Source organism: Danio rerio, chromosome 3 (genome assembly GCF_049306965.1).
Source record: "Danio rerio strain Tuebingen ecotype United States chromosome 3, GRCz12tu, whole genome shotgun sequence".
Lineage (NCBI taxonomy): Eukaryota > Metazoa > Chordata > Actinopteri > Cypriniformes > Danionidae > Danio > Danio rerio.
The window spans coordinates 4,475,903-4,497,070 of NC_133178.1; the positions used below are offsets into that span (position 1 = coordinate 4,475,903).

At 39.8% G+C, this 21,168-nt stretch overlaps 1 protein-coding gene across 1 annotated transcript; it reads right to left on the reverse strand.

Moving 5' to 3' along the window:
- Positions 1-469: 469 nt before the first annotated feature.
- On the reverse strand, positions 470-10,417 carry si:ch73-144l3.1. Its single transcript, XM_021472693.3, has 5 exons — positions 9,815-10,417; positions 8,025-8,120; positions 4,916-5,169; positions 4,715-4,833; positions 470-2,434 (listed from the first exon to the last, which is right to left on the reverse strand). Exons 1-5 carry the CDS (start codon positions 9,998-10,000, stop codon positions 1,935-1,937), a joined length of 1,155 nt encoding a protein of 384 aa, XP_021328368.2. The 5' UTR covers positions 10,001-10,417; the 3' UTR covers positions 470-1,934.
- Between the last annotated feature and the right edge of the window lie 10,751 nt (positions 10,418-21,168).

Genomic DNA, 21,168 nt, shown 5'->3' on the forward strand with positions numbered 1-21,168 from the left:
CCTGCAGGGACACCTGCTTTAACCTTTTATCTTGCTCGAATGTGAGTGGCATCAGTTAGCTAGTGCTCATGATATAGTAATAACTACCTCCACCTAGTGGGCTGATTTATATAAATAAGCTTGCATTGCCTTGGCTTTGTTTTAACCTTTTATCTTGCTCGAATGTGAGTGGCATCAGTTAGCTAGTGCTCATGGTATAGTAATAACTACCTCCACCTAGTGTGCTGATTTATAAAAATAAGCTTGCATTGCCTTGCCTTTGTTATCAACTTGATAATGTGGTTGATTTTTTTTTATTCGTTTTATGTTGTAAAGGGCAGTAATGTGGCTCTCCATTGAGAAAATTTGATAAAAAAATTATTTACGAAAAATTTTACAGCTTCAGAATCACTGACACATCAACAAGAATCTCAACAATGGTGACTATTAAAAAACATAAGACAGAAGTGTCTTTAATATTTTATTGTTTAACAATACATGTTTTTGAGATGAAACAAAACTCTGCAGTGCTGTATTTTAACATTTATTTTTGACAACAAGGCACTTGTATGTGACAAGCTTGTAATTACGTCTTTAGAAGTGGTAAATTGTAAAAAATCTTAATAGCACACGTAGAGAGCATTAAATATACAAAGATAAATTGTGGAATGTATTTTTTTTCTTCTAAATTTACACTTTTCATATGTAACAACCCCAAATCAGAAAACGTTGCAACAGGATGAAAAACGCAAATAAATAAATAAAAAGAAGTCATGATTTCCAAATTTACTTGCATTTCATTGCAGACAATATGAACTAGAAAGTTCATGGTTTGTCTGATTAACTTCATTTTATTTGCAAATATACATTTTTTCCTTTCATACAGACCTGCAAAACAGTTGTGACAGGAGCAATTTAGGTCTAGCAATCAGGTAAAGTCAAATAATGATATGATTTGAAACAGGTGATGTCAACAGGTGATTGTAATTATGATTTGAACTGACAAATGCCAGTTAAAACTGTACAGTTGGCAAAAGGAAGCCATATGTTAACAGTGTTGAGAAGTGCCTTCGACTTCTCTGGGGTTGGAGGTCTCTGAGATGGACCATCATAGATGGAAAATGTGTACTGTGGTCAGATGAATCAATATTTCAGGTATGTTTTGGGGAGAAATAGACACTGTGTCCCCCGGACCAAAGCAGAAATGGATCTTCAGGACTGTTACCAGCAACAAGTCCAAAAGCCAGGCTCTGTCATGGTATGGGGTTGTGCCAGTGCCCTTCTGTGATGCACCATTAATGCTAAAAAGTACATCGAGATTTTGGAGCACAATCTGCTGCCTTCTTTTCCAGGAACACCCATGTATATTTCAGCAAGACAATGCGGGACCACATTCTGCACTCTTTACAAAGTCCTGGCTGTGGAGGAAGAGGATACAGGTACTTGACTGGCCTGCCTGCAGTCCTGACCTGTCTCCAACAGAGAATGTGTGGTGCATTTTGAAGTGCAAAATATGACCGTGAAGACCCCATACTGTTGCCCATCTTAGGACTTATTTGCAGGAAAAATAGGACAACAATACACCTGAAACACTTCATCACTTGGTGCCTTCGGTTCATAAACGTCTTTTGAGTGTTGTGAAAAGGAATGGCAACATTACAAAGTGGTAAATGCTTTAATGCTCCAACTTTTTTTGAAATGTGTTGCAAGAACCAAAATTAGAATACGTGTTTATTTTGGGAAAGAAAAACTATTAGAATAATGAAGAAAACATTAAATAATGTTTGTTGTATTGTCTGTAATGAAACACAAGTCAAAGTTAATTTAGAAATCACTTCTTTTTTATTTGCGTTTTCCATACTGTTCTAACTTTTTCTGATTTAGGGTTGTAGATTAATTGAAATATTTACAGTTTAATTATCAGATTTTATTTCCGTGGCTTATTTTATGTGTTACTACAGTTTAACTGGTAAAACCTTTAGAGATTTAACTTCATCAAGATTACAGAAGAACGGAAAGACGGTGTCAGTGAAGGTAGTTGTGAATGTGTGTAGAAGTCTGTTATTTACGGGATTAGAGAAAGACACTGTTCCACTATCATAATCCAGATACACTCTCACACGCTCAAGATCCTGCTCGACAGAAGTATCAGAACCGAGCTGATTGTATGGATCGTAGGTCACCCTCCAAACATCGGCGTTACAGAACTCACGGCCCTTCCTCTGGTTTGATGCTGTAGTTACTCCAAGACTCCAGCATTCACTTCCTCTAATCTCCACATCCCAGCTGCAGTTCCCGAACTTAAACCCCTCTGAAGCCAAAACACACTCGTAGATATCGAATCTCTCCGGATTATCGGGAAGTGGTTGTTCGTCCCAGCTGTAACTGACAGTGCTCAGATCATCAGACACTATGAGACGTGGATGAGCCGTGTTTGGATCCAGAATCACAGGAGCTGTAAAGACACAATCAACAGTTCCTTTTATTGCTTTTCACACTTAACCTTATCATGATGGTAATTGACCTGCGTGATGTTGATATCATCAACTTTAATTCAAAGTCCAATATTTATAATAGCAGAAACATCACAAACAAAGTATGGAATTAATTGTGAGCTTCGGGTTTACATTGCATGTGATATTGCCATACAGTGGGAATTGGTGCATTGCATGGAAATCATAAAGTGTATGCCTGGCTTAATATTTTATTATTATTATTATTATTATTATTATTATTATTATTATTATTATTATAATTATTCCTTTATTAAGCCTAAAAATCTTGTTGAGATATTACCCATTATTTTAACAACAGAAGCAGCACAAGGAAAGGTTGGAATAAATTGTCAGCTTTGGCTTTACATTGCTTGTGACCAGGGCCGGCGCGTCCATTGAGGCGACCTAGGCGGCCGCCTAGGGCCGCAGTATAGAAAGGACGGCATCCGCGATACCTCCCTTACACCCGCGTCCTCAGTTATGTCCGCGACACCTCCCTCACCACCCGCGTCCTCAGATATATTTGCGTGTAGGCGACAGAATAGAGAGGGCGGCGTCAGCGACACCTCCATCAGCACCCGCATGTCCTCAGTTATATCCGCGCATAGGACTGCAGATTAGAGATCTGCGACATCCGCGCATCCTTAGTTATATCCGCGCATAGGGCGGCAGAATAGAGAGTGCGGTGTCTGCGACACCTCCCTCCCTAAGCACCCGCGCGTCATCAATTATATCCGCGCATAGGGCGGCAGAAAAGAGGTCCGCAACACCTCACTTTATTTTCATAACCGGTCACTTTCGTTTTCACATTGGGGTTGGGGGCGGCGTGATCGTCATCTGCCTAGAGCAGCAGTTCAGCTTGCTCCGGCCCTGCTTGTGACCTTCCAATTCAAATTGCATGAAAATCACACAGTGTATGCCTGGCTTGGCATTTTATTGCTTTATTTAGCTTGATAGCCACATTGAGGTAATCTTTTCTTCCAATGAAATCTCGACAAGATGGCCACACATTAAAGTTGCATGCTATTTATTGTCCAATATTTTAATAACAGAAGCGGTAGCACAAAAGAAACTTTCACTGGCACAAAAGAAGCCAACACAGGCTTATTGTGAATACGTAGACCTGAATACATTTCTGGAGAGAGAGAATTTTTTAGCCAGAGGCACATATGGCTGCATTTTGCCTTTAAAAAAAAGGCTACGGGGAAGTACGGGGTACCGGCTGACCATTCTATTTATTCTTTTCCACTGTCACCAGTTTGTCCAGTGGTTCACCACGTACATTGGAGGATTTAACACGCAGAGTGGACTGTGGCAACAAGGTTTGGGTCCAACGAAGAATGGTTCCAGAAAGCAGGTAAAAAAAAAAAAAAAGGCAAAAAACAGGTAAATAACAGGGTGAGAACATCGTAAGATCTGAAAACAGGGTAAAAATCTGGCAGACAAGATTACCAACACTATTGGTTGGGTTTAGGGAAGGAGGGTCGGGGAATCAGTCAGTTAGTCACTCAGTTGACAGCGGCCTCTGGCTGATTTACACGAGAACAGCAGGCGCGAATAACATTTGTGAAAGCAATTGGAGATCTGAGAAAAGCATACACCATGGCTTCTGGTGAATTTGTAAAAACAAACTGCAAAAAAAAAAAAAAAAAAATATATATATATATATATATATATATATATATATATATATATATATATATATATATATATGAGTTTGTTTAAAACTTTGAATCAAAATGTGAAGCAGTCACGTGGGTAGAGGCGAAAATGAAGCTTTGGACGTCACTGATCACATGATGATGGCAAAACGAATCAAGCTCCGGTACACTGCTTCACTGCAAGATGTGTAATTTTTTTTTATACATGCTTCGAAGCCTCGGCGCGCAACGTCACATCACTACTTTCAAACACTTAACTGTAGATTAGAGGCAAGTTTGGAGTAAAAACATGTTATTATTTGTTTTAATGTCACATGCAGTATTTACTACAACTGTAGTTCACTGAGAAGCGATGTAAACAGCTCTCATTATTGCAGAATAGTATTGCATTATTGACTGATTAAAAGTCAAATTTAAACAGATTTTTTCGTAGCTTACAATTGTTCTACAACTCTGTGTAGTAGTCTCCGCTCCATCTAAAGTCACGTTCACTAGAACTGGTTTTACTGATAAAATGCATGAAAATCACTTTGATTAAATCACCCAGCCCTAGATGGCAGATGTAGTGTAGACTCTTACAGTACTGGATGATGTCCTGCATCTTCCTCCAAACTTTGTACTGCAGGTTCCCCAAGTACTGAGACACATGAATCAAAGCTCCAGAGGGCATCTGTAGATTGGGCTGTGAGATCTGGGCTCTGGAAGAACATTCAGGAGTCAGAGCTGCAGTGGCTTTGGCTTCAGAAGCAGAGAGAGCAGAGACAGCAGCAGATCACTCACCTTTCCATTGACCCTGGAAACTCCTTCAGAAAGCAGACGTCATTGGCTTTCAGCATCTCCTCCGTGTCTCTGATTGTGTGTGAAAGAGCTGAGATGTGTTTGTTGATCTCCTCCAGCTTCTCCTTCATCATCCGCTTCTTTTGCTCTTCTTCCTCCCTCAGTGCAGTGATTGTAGCCTTTTCTTCATCTCGGAGAAACTGATGAAGCTTGTCAAATTGGTGTATAATCTGATGTTCGGTGTGATTGGCTTGAGTCTTAAACCAAAAAACAGACACTTAACCATCTAGATCAACACATCAATGTCACTCACTGTCCTTCAGCTTAGTCCCTGATTTATCAGTAGTTGCCACAGCGGAATGAACATGCCTATCACGCTGGTGTATGTGTAATGGAGGCCAGCTAGTGTGTGCTGTGCAGGTAAACCTCACTCCTCTGACCTCTAAAAGTGCTCTAGCGACAGACACTAGAGGCCATGGTCTTTAGCCTCCTTGGTAGAACAACTGACTCCCATGCCGAAGGTTGCCGGTTCGATACCAGCTCGGAGCGGGTTGGGTGGTGTAGGACTGGCGGGGTTACATTGGTGCCGTGACCCGGATGGGAGTGAGGTTTAGGGGGGTGAGTGTAACGGAGGCCAGTTAGTAAGTGCTGTGCAGGTAAACCTCACTCCTCTGACCTCTAAAGGTGCTCTAGCGACACACACTAGAGGCCATGGTCTTCTACCTCCTTGGTAGAACAACCGACTCCCATGCGGAAGGTTGCCGGTTCGATACCAGCTCGGAGTGGGTTGGGTGGCGTAGGACCGGCGGAGTTACATATGTTTTTTTTTGTTTTTTTTGCAGCAAATGGCATTCCAGCCACAACCCAGAACTGGGAAAGCCAAGTTTTTTCCCCAGTTCACCTATACTGCATGTCTTGGACTGTGAAGCAAGCCAAAGCACCAGGGGAACCCACAACTCAAAAATGCCAACTGGACTCAAACCAGTGACCTTCTTACTGTAAGGTGACACTGTTAACCACTGAGCCACGCACACGTCATTAAAGGAATAAGCCCTTAAAAACCAGTTACTGGGAATTTGTTACAGTTAAGGGGCATTTTGCCACTAAACTGTCCTTAGCTTTTCTTCTTTGGCTCTCGGCGAAGACTCAAATTTTCCCCCTCCCTCTCCTCTTGTCTTATTCCATCTTTGAGGGTCTCCTTGCCCTTCTCTCCAAACAATAAGAAATTATGGATTGATAAACTGGTCTTTGAAAGCAATTGACAAAATCTTCTCGACAAGAAGCCTGGGTTCAGGGGAACCCAACTGTCCTGCATTATTTGCAGTTGGATACATGATGGGTTGGAAAAGTGGCACATTGTGTGATTTGCTGTTCTTTTCCTAGAGAATATTGAAGAGATTTATTTCCAACTGATAACAGTGTTTTTATGGATGGGTTTAGGTGTGGGCCCTGGGGTATCGACAAATGATAAGTGGTCAGTGCAGCTCAAAACCCCACCAAGCTGGATGGCTGGATTGAAACTGTAGCTAGCAGAGCTGCTAGTACTTAGAGTGTGGTTATAGACTGCACATTGGAAAACATTGTGGAGAAACTAGCGGCTTTGCAACGAGATTTGAACAGACCTGGGGCCTCATGTACGAAGACTTGCGTGGAAATCTTACTAAAACATTGCGTACGCACAAAGCTGTAAATGTGCGTACGCAGAAAAAATTTCAGATGTATGAAACACTGCGTACGCCGAATCTCACGCATATTCTTTTGTACATCCGAATGAACGTGAAACTGAGCGCAACATGCACGAGCGCAAAACCCCTCCCTGCCTCCTCCCCCGTATGAATATGCTAATGACTATGCTAATGGCAAAACCCAACGAAAAAGCAACGGCAAAATCAAACAAAAAGAGAAACTTTGAACAGAATGTGAATTGGAGGTGCTTCTTTCGGAGGTAGAACGGAGAAAAGCGGTGTTATTTGCAAGTTTGTTCTCCGGAATTAACAACAAAAGAAAAAAATAGAGTGGGAGAATTTAGCTGATACGGTTAACACAGTTGGGTCTGAACATCGCACTGAGTGCATTTAAAAAAGAAATAGTGTGGTTTATATCTGTAAAATGTTGCAGTACCCTTAGCAGTCTCAGTGGCGCACCTCATAAGAAGCATATGATCATGTACTGACATGTTCGAGCACAAACTCGGTTCGAATCCAGCGTCTGATGAACTCTTTCTTCTTTTTTTTCCCGCTACATATCAGATTTTGCCCACTATTTATCACGAGAAAGACAAGTAGGAATCATTAATAAGTTTGTGCATCATATTTTATTTGCACATTTATTGAATGGAAATGTTTCTGATTCACGCATGCAAATTTATCTTCAGATAGTGTCTTTATAGCAATGTGCGTGCAGTAGATAGCTCAGATTACATTGGGAAAACAGGCGACCGCTGCAAATTGTGCTTTAATGTTTAGCTGGTCAACTGTATGGTATGGAAATCTTACATACCTACTATATGAACCCGTCTCATACAGCTGCCATTGCAAGGATCAGACACTTTGTAGAGAAGAATTTAACACAACTGCCTCTAGGAGTCGCTAATGGAAATAAAACAGACACGCACAAAAAATGTGCGTACGCCTGCCAGAAAGCTGCCGTGAAGGTGCGCACATTCCCACGTTCAGTTCATTGTTAGTAAATCCAAACGTGAGCGATTCTGAGCGTGAAACCTGGCGTACGCAAAGTTTTTGTGCGTACGCAGCGTTGATACATGAGGCCCCTGGACACCAGTGATAGACAGTAGATGTCTGTGAAATTGGAAGATATTGAGCCAAATTTGGAAACCTTTTTTTTCTTTCTTTTTCAGGTTCCCTGCGACACTCTTGCCAAGGCTGAAGACAACGTCCTCCAGAAAACAAGACGCTCTGAATTCCTACAAGTTCTCTGAATAGCTACAGATAGACAATCACTGGGGCACCCATAGCAAACCCACACAAACATGCGAACCAGCCTAGTTGGGACTTGAACCAGTGACCTTCTTACTGTGAGGTGACAGTGCTAACCACTGAGCCACCATGCTGGTATGGTAAATATTATAATTAAAATTTTAATCAATCCCCACCTTGATGTGTTGAACAGTTTTCTCTAACTCCCCTTTAACATCTTCATTGTGTTTAAGTTTTTCTTTCAAGGACTTCAGTGCTGTCTTGAGCTCCTCCTAGAATTAAACAAAAACACCAACTTCAGATTAAAGTGAAAAGAATATGTAGTTATTAAAAGATTGAAATGATCCTTAAAAATGTTATACAGAATCTATTTGATTAGATAGAGAAGTTAATGCATTATGATTTGCATAATTAAATATGACTAGCACAGTCAAGCTTGTTTTGAAATTTGATGATTACCTGCAAAGAAAAATACTGATGTGTGATCCATGGAGTGTCCACTAGGGGAACTCTAGAGCTACAGGTAATAGGTGACAAACTACACTGTGCCAAAGACTGTAGAATACATTAAATGTGTCACTCATAATTTTGAATGTGGAAAAGTGTCAGTCAACATGGCTGCTCAAGGGAAGGAAGCCCTGCCTTTTTATAATGGAGCCAATCATCAATTGATATTGACGATTCTCTAATGGAGGGGCTCAGTCCAGATGTGCTTTTATGCCAGTTTCATTGTTATGAACCTTCTGGGGTTGGCAAACTTGCTGGAATCTCAGCGAATACAGACATGAGAAAGACATCCATACCTGCCAACAATACGGGAGTCTTCTGTATTTCAGACCCATCTCCCATCACCCTCTGGATTTGTTATTTTTTGTTATTTTCTCCCAGAAAACTAACGTAATTTCCCATGAAAAGTTTTTTGGTGGTACAGTCTGTAACACCTCCGGGTCGTCGACTTTGGTTTAATGTCCGATTGCACCAGCCGCCTGAAACCCGGTGCATAGTTACTTTCCTGGTTCTTGGCTGTGTTATTCAGTCACCTCACCCCCGACAGCAAGCCACCCCCCCGGATTTTCTGAGTTTCTGAGACACTGTTTCAGAGTCTGATAGGTGGTTGTTGTCGATTTGCTGAAGTTTGAGCTTTAGCAAACAAATAGAAGACAAGAAGTATCGAGTTAACAGGTAAACAAACCTAAGTTGCGGTCACATCTCACTGCGATCTCACTGCGAAAAGGGGTGGGATTAATCAAGATTATTAGACATTTTAAAAAAGCGAGCGATTGCTCCATGTTTTAAATTTCTGTCCAGAGATGTCATGTTTTGATCCTCGATTGGTCTCACACAGTCAAGTGATGCAATTTCGCAGGTCAGAGTACACCAAGCTTGAACTTTGCACGGCAGCAAACTTGACGCATGACCCTGCATTTCCAGTCTGATGCATTTGCGTGCGAATGAATGGAAGTCTATGAGGAGAAAAGCCCAGTGTGACCACAGCTTAAAGGCTAATATTATATTCGACGTGTCTGCAAATTTGCTGGGGTGTGCGCAGTGAATATGACGGCATTGCAGTGTTGGCGCAACATTTTATTGGCAGAGTGCACAACTCTATTTGTAAAAATTACCATGATCCCTCATTCAAAGATGAACGATTTGGAGCAGTTTTTTTTTTAAGTTTTAAGGAAAAACAATGCATATATTTTGCGCAAAAGTTAAGTTAATTGTGTTTTATTATAGTATAAAAGGTTTGGCATAAAGTACGAAGTAAACTTTGATATATAAAATGTAGCCTAAGTGACAAATTTTCCCCAACTGTTCTAAAAAGTAAACATTTTCACAAGTATCCTCCAAAATAATCCACAACTGATTAGTTTTATTTTTAGTCAAATTCATTAATTTAGCAACTCCTCTCACGTCTTCCCCACGGTTTTAAAACAGGCCCATATTTGTATTTTATTATTTGTGTTACCTTGTGTGATGAAACCGCTTCACTGATGGGTCTGAATTTGTGTTTGTTGTGTTGTTTTGCATCTCTGCACACTAAACACACCGGCTGTTCGTCCTCCACACAGAAGAGTTGGAGTTTCTCTTTGTGTAAACTGCAGATCTCCTCTGATCCTGATGAGCGTTTCTCTTTTTTCTCCTTCCGCAACATTTTACACTGGATTTTTAACACTTTGTTTATTGGAGGATCATCTTTTGAAGATCTTCTCTTACAGACGGGACACTCTTGAATTTTTTGGTTTATCCAGAACAGCTGAAGACACTTTTTGCACACGCTGTGACTACAAGATAAAATAACAGGAGACTTGAAGATGTCACGACACGCAAGAAAAATCTTCAGATAGCAAAGCCATACTGTTTTAGTTTCAGAAATGTAGAAATCTTAAACGATGGTTTAACAACCACAAGAATCAGAAACAAGTTTCTCCAAAATCCAGCTTGAAAGCATTCGTCTTCTTTCTCCAAGTCTTTGTCAATGACTCAGAGTCAGGACAGAAAAGAGAAATAATAAATCAGTCTCTTCCTCATCAGAGCTGTAAAAGAGTGAAGTTTGATTACCTATGGGTGTAACAATGGGTCAAAGAACAATACTGGGATATAATCAGGTTAAATTTTAATACAACACATTCAATATTAACTTGTATTGAAACTTTTAGTAAACAGACTTAAAAACATTTGAAGACACAAATGAGCAACTAATGATCCCATGTTTTAATTTAAGTATCCCAAAACACTTTGTGTGTATATCTAGCTTTTTATTTGACACAGAGTTTGTCCAGAGTCTGTCATGATCAAATTTTTGTCAAAATTACTTAAGGGCAGGTTGAAATCTTTTGTGTGTTTAAAATATTAAATATTTTGTGTTTGCTTGATTTAGATCAAACATTGCCATCACCTGACCCGCTTCCGATTCTCTTCATATTCATTTAAGAATACAAAAATTGTTTCAAGAGTTCACACTTAGCTGATAATCAATAAAGCGTATTTGGCATGCTGTCCCGGGAGAGAGCCCTGAGCTCGTAATATCCTCGAGCCCGGGGCTCCCTCCAGTTAGAAGGGCGAGAGGGGAGTTCAAGGTCAGGTAGGTCTCGAAAACTCCCCTGCTTGTCACCGTGAGAAGTGTGAACTGAGGTTGTATTGGGTGATAATTTGTTTTAGTCGATTTGGCTATGGTTCATGTTTTGGACGGTGGGAGGAAACCGGGGAACCCGGGGGAAACCCACACGAACACGGGGAGATCATGCAAACTCCGCACAGAAACACCGACCGGCCCGAAAGGTTGGACCGACGGTGTTCTTGCTGTGAGGCAACAGTGCTAGCCACTGGGCCACCGTGTCGCCCAATCAGGAAAGGAGGAGGATGAAGGGGTGGAAAGGGGGGAGCTTCAAGACGAAGATAACTGGAGTGAAAAACTCAGGTTATTTATAATGCTTCCGTAATCATCTAATAGGGCTGATTACAGAGCTAATAAGGAGCCAGCCGTGTTGATTATAAGCACGTGATCCTCTCGAAATTAGTTTATGAATAAACCACACAAAAAAGAACTTGTTATGCTATGCTAAATTGTGAAACACAAGTAAAAGCAGAATGATATTTAGCCAAAAGTATATACTTTAAAAATACAATGTATTACATTAGAATTGATTAGTACAACATGCTGTAAATTTGGGTTTTTATGATTAGAAATGACCTCACAACCATTAATATGCATTTTAAAGTTATTTTAATCATCATTATTATTGTTCGTTTAAAAGAGACCGGGCAGCACAGTGGTGCAGTGGGTAGCACAATCGCCTCACAGCAAGGAGGTTGATGGTTCGAGCGGGGTCATGTGGTATTTCTGTGTGGAGTTTGCATGTTCTCTCCGTGTTCTAAAAGATGAATTGGGTAAGCTAAACTGTCCGTAGCGTATGAATGAGTGTGTATGGATGTTTCCCAGTGATGGGTTGCAGCTGGAAGGGTATCCGATGCTTAAAACATATGCTGGATAAGCTGGCGGTTCATTCCGCTGTTGCGACCCCGGATAAATAAAGGGACGAAGTCGAAAAGAAAAATGTAGAACTATAACAAATGTTGCATTACACTGCAAATAAATTACAATTTACCATAAGCTAGTTTCATTCATAGCACATTATATAATCGACTTTATGTAGGCTATTTTTATCCTTAATGTAAATAAAGAGCTGTAGCCTATATGAGGCTGGCGCTCCTTTCAATGAGTTATTTATTTGATGGGTGTAACAATGGGTCAAAGAACAATACTGGGATGTAATAAGGTTAATTTTTAACACATTCAGTATTAACTTGTATTGAAACTTTTAGAAAACAGGCTTGAAAACATTATCACACACACAATTGAGCAACCAATGATCCCATGTTTTAAATTAAGTATCTCAAGACATTGTGTATATGTCCAGCTCTATGTTTGTCATGATCAAATCTGTAAAAATTACTTAACAAGTGCAGGTTGAAATCTTTTGTGTGTCTAAAATATTAAATATCTTGTTTTTGCCGTGTTAGGCAGTTTTTATCCTTATTGTAAATAAAGAGCAGTAGCTTACATGTGGCTGACGCTCCATTCAATGAGTTTATCTGATACTAATGCCCCGGTGTTCCAACGCAATCTCACTGCAATTCGTAAATTTTAGATTGTGGTTAATTCATAAAATCTAATTTGTAAAATTTAGTACGATTTGCTCATCACTTAATGACGGTTGGGTTTAGGGGCGGGTTTTTTTGCCACGCCTCCTTTTTAAAATGGTTTCAATTATTGTACGACCGAACTCACACGAATTCACCACTAAACTGGCTAAACGTAAAATACTGATGTTTTCTGTCGAGATCAGGCTGGGTGTTGTCAATTTTTTCTAGCATGTCAGATTGTCCTAACTCCCATTCAAGAAGTAGTTAACACATTTTGATGACACAAATGATGCTACGCATCAGATTTTGCTACTAGTGTAAATTAATGTGAAGTGGTGTGATGTGAAGCTGGGATATCACCCTAACCCCAAACTCAGAACCATATAAATACTGTTGATAGCATAATACTAAGAGCTAAAATAAAATGTCAGGACACCAGTCAAATGACACTATTTTTTAACAATTTCGGCACAATTTCCTTGACGTAAGATGTTGTGGAGATTCGCAAACAACGAATGGGCATCGTGACACAAGATTAAACCATTTCTTCTCATGTAATGTGGCATACCATACACCTGCAACACCTCATGACACCACTGCAAAAAGTCTTGCATGTTTAATCTTTTCCTCGTTCTTCACAAGGAGTTCCTTCTTGTGGGTGACACTGTCCAATTTCTGGATTATATCCATGGGTGCTGCCGTTAATCTGCAGGTCAAGTAATAAATAAAGCTGTGGTCACACTGCAATTTTCTCCTCAAAGACTTCCATTCATACGCACGCAAATTCATCAAATTTGGTGAACTCTGACCTGTGAAATCGGATCACTTGTCTGCGAGACCAATTGAGGATCAATACATGACCTCTCTGGACAGAAATTTAAAACATGGACCAAACACTCGCTTTTTTAAATGTCTAATAATCTCGTTTAATCCTGCCCCATTTTCGCAGCGCCGTGCAACAATTTCACACGCACAAACTCTAATGTGACCGCAGCATTAGATGCATATTTACTTATGGGTGGGTTGCGGATAAAGATCAATCATTGGTCATGCAAACTTTAACTACTTTCTCTAAAGTATTAAGGTTTATAAATGTAATCTAACAGACTGGCCAGCCTGATCTCACAAGGAAACCTAAGTATTTTACGTTTTGCAAGTTTAGTGGCTAATTCGTACACGTTCAATCGTATGAAAATGTACTGTTTTAAAAAGGAGGCATGGCACCTAACCCCAACAGTCATTGGGTGATGAGGAAATCGTACTAAATTGTACGAATTGGATCGTACGAATTTAAACGAATTAGCCACTAAATCAAAAAGTTATGAATTGCTATGAGATTTCGTTGGACTGGCACAAATATGCAGACATATCCATTCTCACAATGAGTTTCTGAGTTCTCAGACTTCCGACCGAGTTTGTTCTTCTGAGGTAATCTGGGAACACGTTCAGTGCTGCGAATACTTAGTAAAAGCATGTCTTATTTAATTTACTTAATTTTTTACTTAGATTGAAACTGAGTGATGCAATGGATGGTTTTATCATAAACAGTTTGATATAGGATTCTCTGAAACTGTGAATGTTTCACTTCACTTTTATTTCGGCTGGATTATATTAACAAACCAGTTTGTATTTTGCCACTAAAGCATATAGCCTTGTTTTGAAGCACTTCAACTGTTGTCTAAATTAAATCAAATTGTCTATCTAGTAGATAACTGACCAACAACAACAAAAAAAAGCATTAAAATTGAGATACAAATTGTAGCCAAAGAGATTTGCTTTAAAAAAGCAAAAAAATAAAAATAAATCCAGAAAAATTATATGTAGTGTATAATTTTGTTTGTGCTAGTCCACTGCACAACGGTGTGGTATCCCGTATGGTATCTTAGAATTTGAGAGTGTTTTAAACATATGACATATGACTACATGGTATGAGCTACTGTATTGCCAGTTAAATAAAAGCAACTGTCACATAGTAAAAGTGGACAGTGCAACTGAAGGCAAACCACAAAGACATTTGAATTAAAAATGTTAAATAAGTAGTCAAATAAGCACATGATTTTTGATGTTTTTCTCATCACTTGAATTTTAAATTTCAGATTTTGCCATTAAAATGACATTGTATCCTTCCTAAAGCCAGGACAAACATGTAAGAAACGTCATCTGAGCCGACTGCCATTAGAATTTTTAAATACTGGGATTTGAGCATGATTGGAGTTAATTGTTAAGAGTTATAAGATACTTTGTTTGACAATGTTAAATGTATTTGTGTTCTTATGTGAAGATATTTAATGTAATTATTTGGTGAAGCCAAAGACAAATTTATTTTTAATTAAGATGAAGTCAAACATCTAAAAAAGCATGAGATCAAGGACAGGTAGTAGAGATGTGGGGGAAGACAAGACGAAACAGGGAATTAGCGAGAACCAGGAACTTAAATACACTGCCTAATGATTTCAAACACAGGTGAAACTAATAGAAATCAACCAGTGGCGGGAAGTGGAACAAAGAAATTACGTCACCATCCGACACAGAGGGAACACAGCGTTGTTGTTGTTTTATTATTGTCAATTAATGTCATGCTTTAAACAAGAGTTTAAATAAATGATAGCAGAAGTTTTGTTTTGATTGTAGTCAATTTTGAGTTCACTGTACATTTTCACCTCTAGATGCCAGTAAAGCAGCTCTGAAAGATCAACCTCTCACTGGCACCATAAATCAAGCATTTAAAAAACAAACATTAAACTAAGTATTTTCTGTTTCTCTACTAAATACATTAAAGGATTTATGCCAGCTTCATGTTTAACTATGTGAAAAAAAACCCTTTGGGACTAAATATCAGTGATTCCTATGATTTATTTTAAGCATGCATCATGCATTTTAATTCAGTACTATAAATATTTGGATAAATGTATTACAATAACTTGCAATCAATAATAATGCAATGGCTATACATGCAATGCCTATTTTACCTTTATTTTTTTTTGTAATTCAAAGTGTTTGGAGATTTCCAGGTTATGCAGCAGATAATTGTGTTTTAAGAGTTAGATATGCTTGGCATTAATAGCAGGTTTGGGATGCTGTCCTGGGAGAGAAATTTAGCTTGTAGCGGTAGTTCTACCAGGAAGACCTAAATGTCACGTAGCTCATCACAATCAGTTCCAACCAATAGCCATGAGACACAAGGAATACTTAATGCCACGTCACTCATCACAATGAGTTCCAACCAATAGGCAAGAGACACAAAGAATTTATAAGCTGTCCCTTCATTTCATTCATTTGGTTGCAGGCACCGACGCAGACGTTCACCCACCATCCTCCCCACCACCACCAGGTTGGCCCTGTCCAGGGGGAGGGAAGGCTCCGCCCCTGCCTTCGTCCTCGGCAGACGTAGCTGGATCTAAAAGCTTCCAAACCAAGCTATGGACAGTGCCTCCGCCAAAGAAATCCTGTTTCATGATACTCTTCTCAAACAATACTCATCAATAAATGTTATTCAGTATCATAATTTCTCCCTGGTCCTTCTGGTAGAACCCTGAGCATACGCTTATATCATTCATTCATTCATTTTCTTGTCGGCTTAGTCCCTTTATTAATCTGGGGTCGCCACAGCGGAATAAACCGCCAACTTATCCAGCAAGTTTTTTTATGCATCGGATGCCCTTCCAGCCGCAACCCATCTCTGGGAAACATCCACACACACACACTCATACAATACAGACAATTTAGCCTACCCAATTCACCTGTACCGCATGTCTTTGGACTGTGGGGGAAACCGGAGCACCTGGAGGAAACCCACGCGAAGGCAGGGAGAACATGCAAACTTCACACAGAAACGCCAACTGAGCCGAGGTTCGAACCAGCAATCCAGCAACCTTCTTGCTGTAAGGCAACAACAATACCTACTGCGCCACTGCCTCGCCCATGCTTATGTCAATAAGCATCTAAAGGGGGTCCTAGATCAGTTATGTGTCAAGAGCTTCTCTCAGAAATGGGTAGGGATGGCTGACGTGAAACTGACGTTTCGACAGTGTCGAGATCCCGAAGTGCAAGTATTTCAAAACACTGCAGCGAAGCATAATCCAAAGCACTCAGGTCATGTGACTAACGTCTTTCGAAACACTTGGTCAAGTGACTAAAGAGATTTAAAGCATCGATCAGTTCAGAAGCGTTTCGAGACCTGGTGAATCTGCATTTGATTGACAGGGTCAGAAAAAAACTTATGTCTTGTATAGCCTAGTGGACTGTGCATGTACATGTTGTTATTATGCTTCAAATGGCTTTTGGGTTCGAATCCTGACTTGAACAAATACTCCAAAATCATGATTTTGTGTATTTTAATAATGTTACTGTTTTACGGTGCAGTCTAGATAAAATACAGCTGCCGATACGCCATCAATTTAGCATCATTTTTGTAACACTGTTAAACAATAATTAAGGTTTTAAAGACCTGTCAACATTGGTATGTGAAATAAGGGATATGCCCACCATACTAATCGATTCCCCCGACCCCCTTTGAAAAAAATCCCCAAATTACTAAATATGCTCATTTGGAGCTGTTTTGTTGTAAATAAACAGTTAAATGGTCAGTAATGCGCTATATTATTATTATTAATATTTACAAAAGATAAAATAAATAGTATACATCAGCAGAAAATAAATTAGCAAACAGTTCAGCTTATTAAAATGAATAGCTTTTATAATGAAATAGAATCAAATCTCATTAGCCGTTTCTTCACTGTATAATGTACACATTCTGCTTAAAGAGCAACTAATTAACGATTTATTTAGATTTCTTTGCTTGATTACATTATATAAAAGGTGTCACTTTAAAAATGCACAGATCGAGATGCAATGAGCTTCATCCACTTGGAAAAAATTAGGTTTACAATAAATGGCAATACTAGGGCCTTTTCTGAAACATGGGACCCATTTAGACTTTTTTTCTGAGCATGTCACATGATTAGGTACTTTATAAATATCCAAGGACTCATTTTTATATTTTGAGTTATTTATTTAATTAAATTTTTTTATTTTTTATAATTTATTCATTTTATTTACTTAATTGTTTTTATTTATTTATTTGATTATTATTTTGTTATTATCATGAGTAATTTTTTTCCTTCTTTCTTTAAATGATAAATGTAATTTTAACTTATGTGGAGGGTAGGGGTGGGAATAATATTGGTTTAAATTTCTCTGTAAAAATACTTTGTTATATCTGAAAAGTTTAATAAACGAATTTAAAAAAATGAAAGCATTCGACTGCTTACCTAACTGTTTATGGTCATTTAGGATGAAATTACTTGTGTTTGAAAAAAAAAACCTCACCAAGATCAACATCTTTAGATATTAATATTATTAATTATGTGTACTGTATATGTCTGTTTAAACACGCACCTAAAACCCAGACTTATGCTCCAGATTAGAACTAGCGGTATAGAACTGTAAAATACAGGAGAATCCCGAGAAAAACGGGAGGGTTGACAGGTATGTTTTACAGTACTGTGATGGTTGCGTTTAGGGTTTGGGTAGACGTTAATAAAATACAATAAATGGGAAATTTAATGAATAATAAAAATTATTCTTGTTAACTTCCCGTCACAACCGTGTCTGATCTAGCAGCAACCCTGTTTTATGACCAAAACAAGACAAATATATTCACAAAGTGTTTATTCGGATGTCAGACCAACGTTGAAACAAAACAAAGCCTTTGAAACTGATATTAAGCATTATTATTAAATTATAGTATTAAATTATACAAAGTGGGGTTTAATACCTCAATTTGCTCAACTGTTCTTTGCGTAAGGCAGTGATGCTCAGCCCTTTCCTGGAGATCGTCCTTCCTCCAAAGTTCAGCTCCAACCCTGATCAAACACACCTGAACCAATTAATTAGGACCTGAACAGCACTTGATAATTACAGGCAGGTGTGTTTGATATGGGTTGCAACTGAAATCTGCAGGGAGGTCGATCTCCAGGAACAGGGTTGGTCACACCTGGCTTAAGGTATCCCAGTGCAATACATAAGATGACTTCTAGGTGTCACTGTAGTTACATATTTCAAAACATTTTGAAGCTTCGATACATTTGCTTCGACTGTTTCAGTGTTTTATAAAGCCTTCCTTAGCCCACTACTAGAAAAGGAAAGCACCGGAGGAGATGGGGTGGAAGGAGGGATTCTTGTAAAACGAAGATAAAGCAGTAGGGTAAAATTGGTCTATTTATAGAAAGCTTGGATCAATCTGATTGGATTGAATTGATAAGTAATTGAAAAGTAATTTGTAACTTTTATTTTATTGTTTATTGAAACTTTTATTTTTTAAATAAGGCCAGATCGCCACTTGTATCGATAACAACGACAGCGCCACTTTAACTGGTTTGTATTGATTTCTGGTCAGCCGAGAATGTCAATAACAAATCTGTCAATGTGTTGTTAGTGACTGACCACTTTACGAAGCTTTCTTACGCGCACGTCTGTCCAAATCAAACTGCCAAGACCGTTGCTCGTGTTCTGTGGAATATTTTTTTTGTGTATGTGGTTTCCCAGAGAGGATCCACTCTGATAGGGGTGCAAAAATTAAGAGTTCCCTGATTTCAGAAATGCTGAAACTATCGGGTGTGGAGAAATCTCACATGACACCATATCATCCCCTGGGTAATGGTCAGGCTGAAAGGTTTAACCGTACTCTTGGGATGATGATAAGATCTCTACCCTCAAGGTCGAAATCGAGATGCCCCAATTGCCGAACTCTCTGACCTTCTCATACAATTGCACTAGGTATGAGACAACTACCTGCCTTTCTTTTTGATGTTTGGGCGCACGCCGTGGTTGCCAATATGTCCAGTCTCTGGGACGAGATCTGAAAGAGGCAATGTCGCTTGCACAACAAAATGCTGAACATTCTAATCTAAAATGCAAGGGTCATTCTTTGCAGTCTGTTTCTGTTTCAGATTAAATTATGTCAGGCATTTAACAAAACAGCAAATTTCAAAACCTTTAAATGTGGATTTCAAGAGTTCACACTTAGCTGATGATTGGTAATAAGCTAGTTTGGCATGCTGTCCCGGGAGAGAGTCCCAAGCTCATGAGAGCCTCAAGCCTGGGGCTCCCTCCCGTTGCAGGGCGAGAGGGGAGTTTGAGCTCAGGTAGATCTCAAGAACCCCCCCCCCCCCTCCTGCTGTGTGAGGGTTGCTAAGGTGATGCGTTGCTGACAGAATTGAATCGAATTTGGTGCTAATTTGGTTTAGTCAATTTACTTAGGTGTCATGTTTTTGGGAGTGTGGGAGGAAACTGGAGGACCCGGGGAAAACCCACGCAAGCACGGGGAGAACATGAACTCCACACAAAAATGCTAACCACTTGGGTAGATGCCCAAACCGGAGGCATTTTTTGCTGTGAGGCTGCAGTGCTAGCCACTGGGCCGCCGTGCTGCCCTGTAGACAAAGGAGGAGGCGAAGGGGTGGAAGGGGGGATTCTTCTAGACGAAGATGACTAAAGGTAAGGTGTTTGGTTATTTATACTCGGTTAGGAGTTGTCTGATTGGTGGTTCGTACGTTAGCTTGACTCGGGGCCAGCCGTGTTAATCATTAGCACGTGATCCTCTCGAAATTAGTTTATGAATAAACTTCACATGTGGAGATACAGAAACCTGTCTGTCATTTTTTTTGTGAAGTTTATTCATAAACTAATTTCAAGAGGGTCACGTGATTATGATTGAACACAGCTGGTTCTGCAATAGCATGTACGATCCGCCAATCAGGCCATCCCTAACCCACTATGAAGAGCCAGGGTTTTTCACTAAAGTCATCTTCGATTTGAAGAATCCCCCCTTCCACCCCTACCTCTTCACCTTTCCCTCCATAGGGCGGCACGGTGGCCCAGTGGTTAGCACTGTTGCCTAACAGCAAGAACGTCACCGGTTCTAGTCCTTTAACAGGCCAGCGGTCATTTCTGTGCGTAGTTCGTATGTTTTTCCCGTGCTCGTGTGGGTTTTTACCGGGTCCTCCGGTTTCCTCCCACAATTTAAAAACATGCCCAAGTGAATTGATCTAAATTTAACACTACAGTCATTCTCTCATCCTGCAGCATATCTCTTCATAGCATTCATTTTAGTCATCAGCTCTTATCAAGGGGGCAGTTGTCAAAATCTACCTGAGCTCAAGGCTCCCCTCTCGCCCTGCAAACAGGAGGGAGCATAGGGCTCAAGGACCTTTTGAACTCAGGGTTCTCTCCCGGGACAGCATGCCAAACTTGCTTATAATCAATCATCAGCTAAGTGTGAACTCTTGAAATGGACAAGCAAACTTTTCGGGGGACATAAATTATTCATTCATTCATTTTCCATCATCTTAGTCCCTTATTTATCAAGAATTGCCACACGAACCACCAACTGTTCCAGCATGTTTTATGCAGCGGGTGGCCTTCCATGGCTGCAACCCAGTACTGGGAAACACCCATACAACTCTCACATTCATGAACACCAGCCACTTTAGTTCATCCAATCCACCTGTACTGCATGTCTTTGGACTGTGGGGGAAATCAACGCCAAAACAGAGAGAACATGCAAACTCCACACAGAAATGCCAAACTGGCAAAGTCGGGACTTGCACCAGCGGCCTTCTTGCTGTGAGGCCACAGTGCTAACCTCTCTACTCTTTACTAGCCGGGCTTCCAGCT

Excerpts from the sequence above, each read along its gene's own strand:
- si:ch73-144l3.1 (XM_021472693.3), bottom strand. The coding sequence starts at position 10,000 with ATGTTGCGGAAGGAGAAAAAAGAGAAACGCTCATCAGGATCAGAGGAG. Across the intron at positions 8,121-9,814 it reads AAGCGGTTTCATCACACAAG|GAGGAGCTCAAGACAGCACT; the intron begins GTAACACAAATA and ends GTTTAATTCTAG. Across the intron at positions 5,170-8,024 it reads AAACTGTTCAACACATCAAG|ACTCAAGCCAATCACACCGA; the intron begins GTGGGGATTGAT and ends TTTTGGTTTAAG.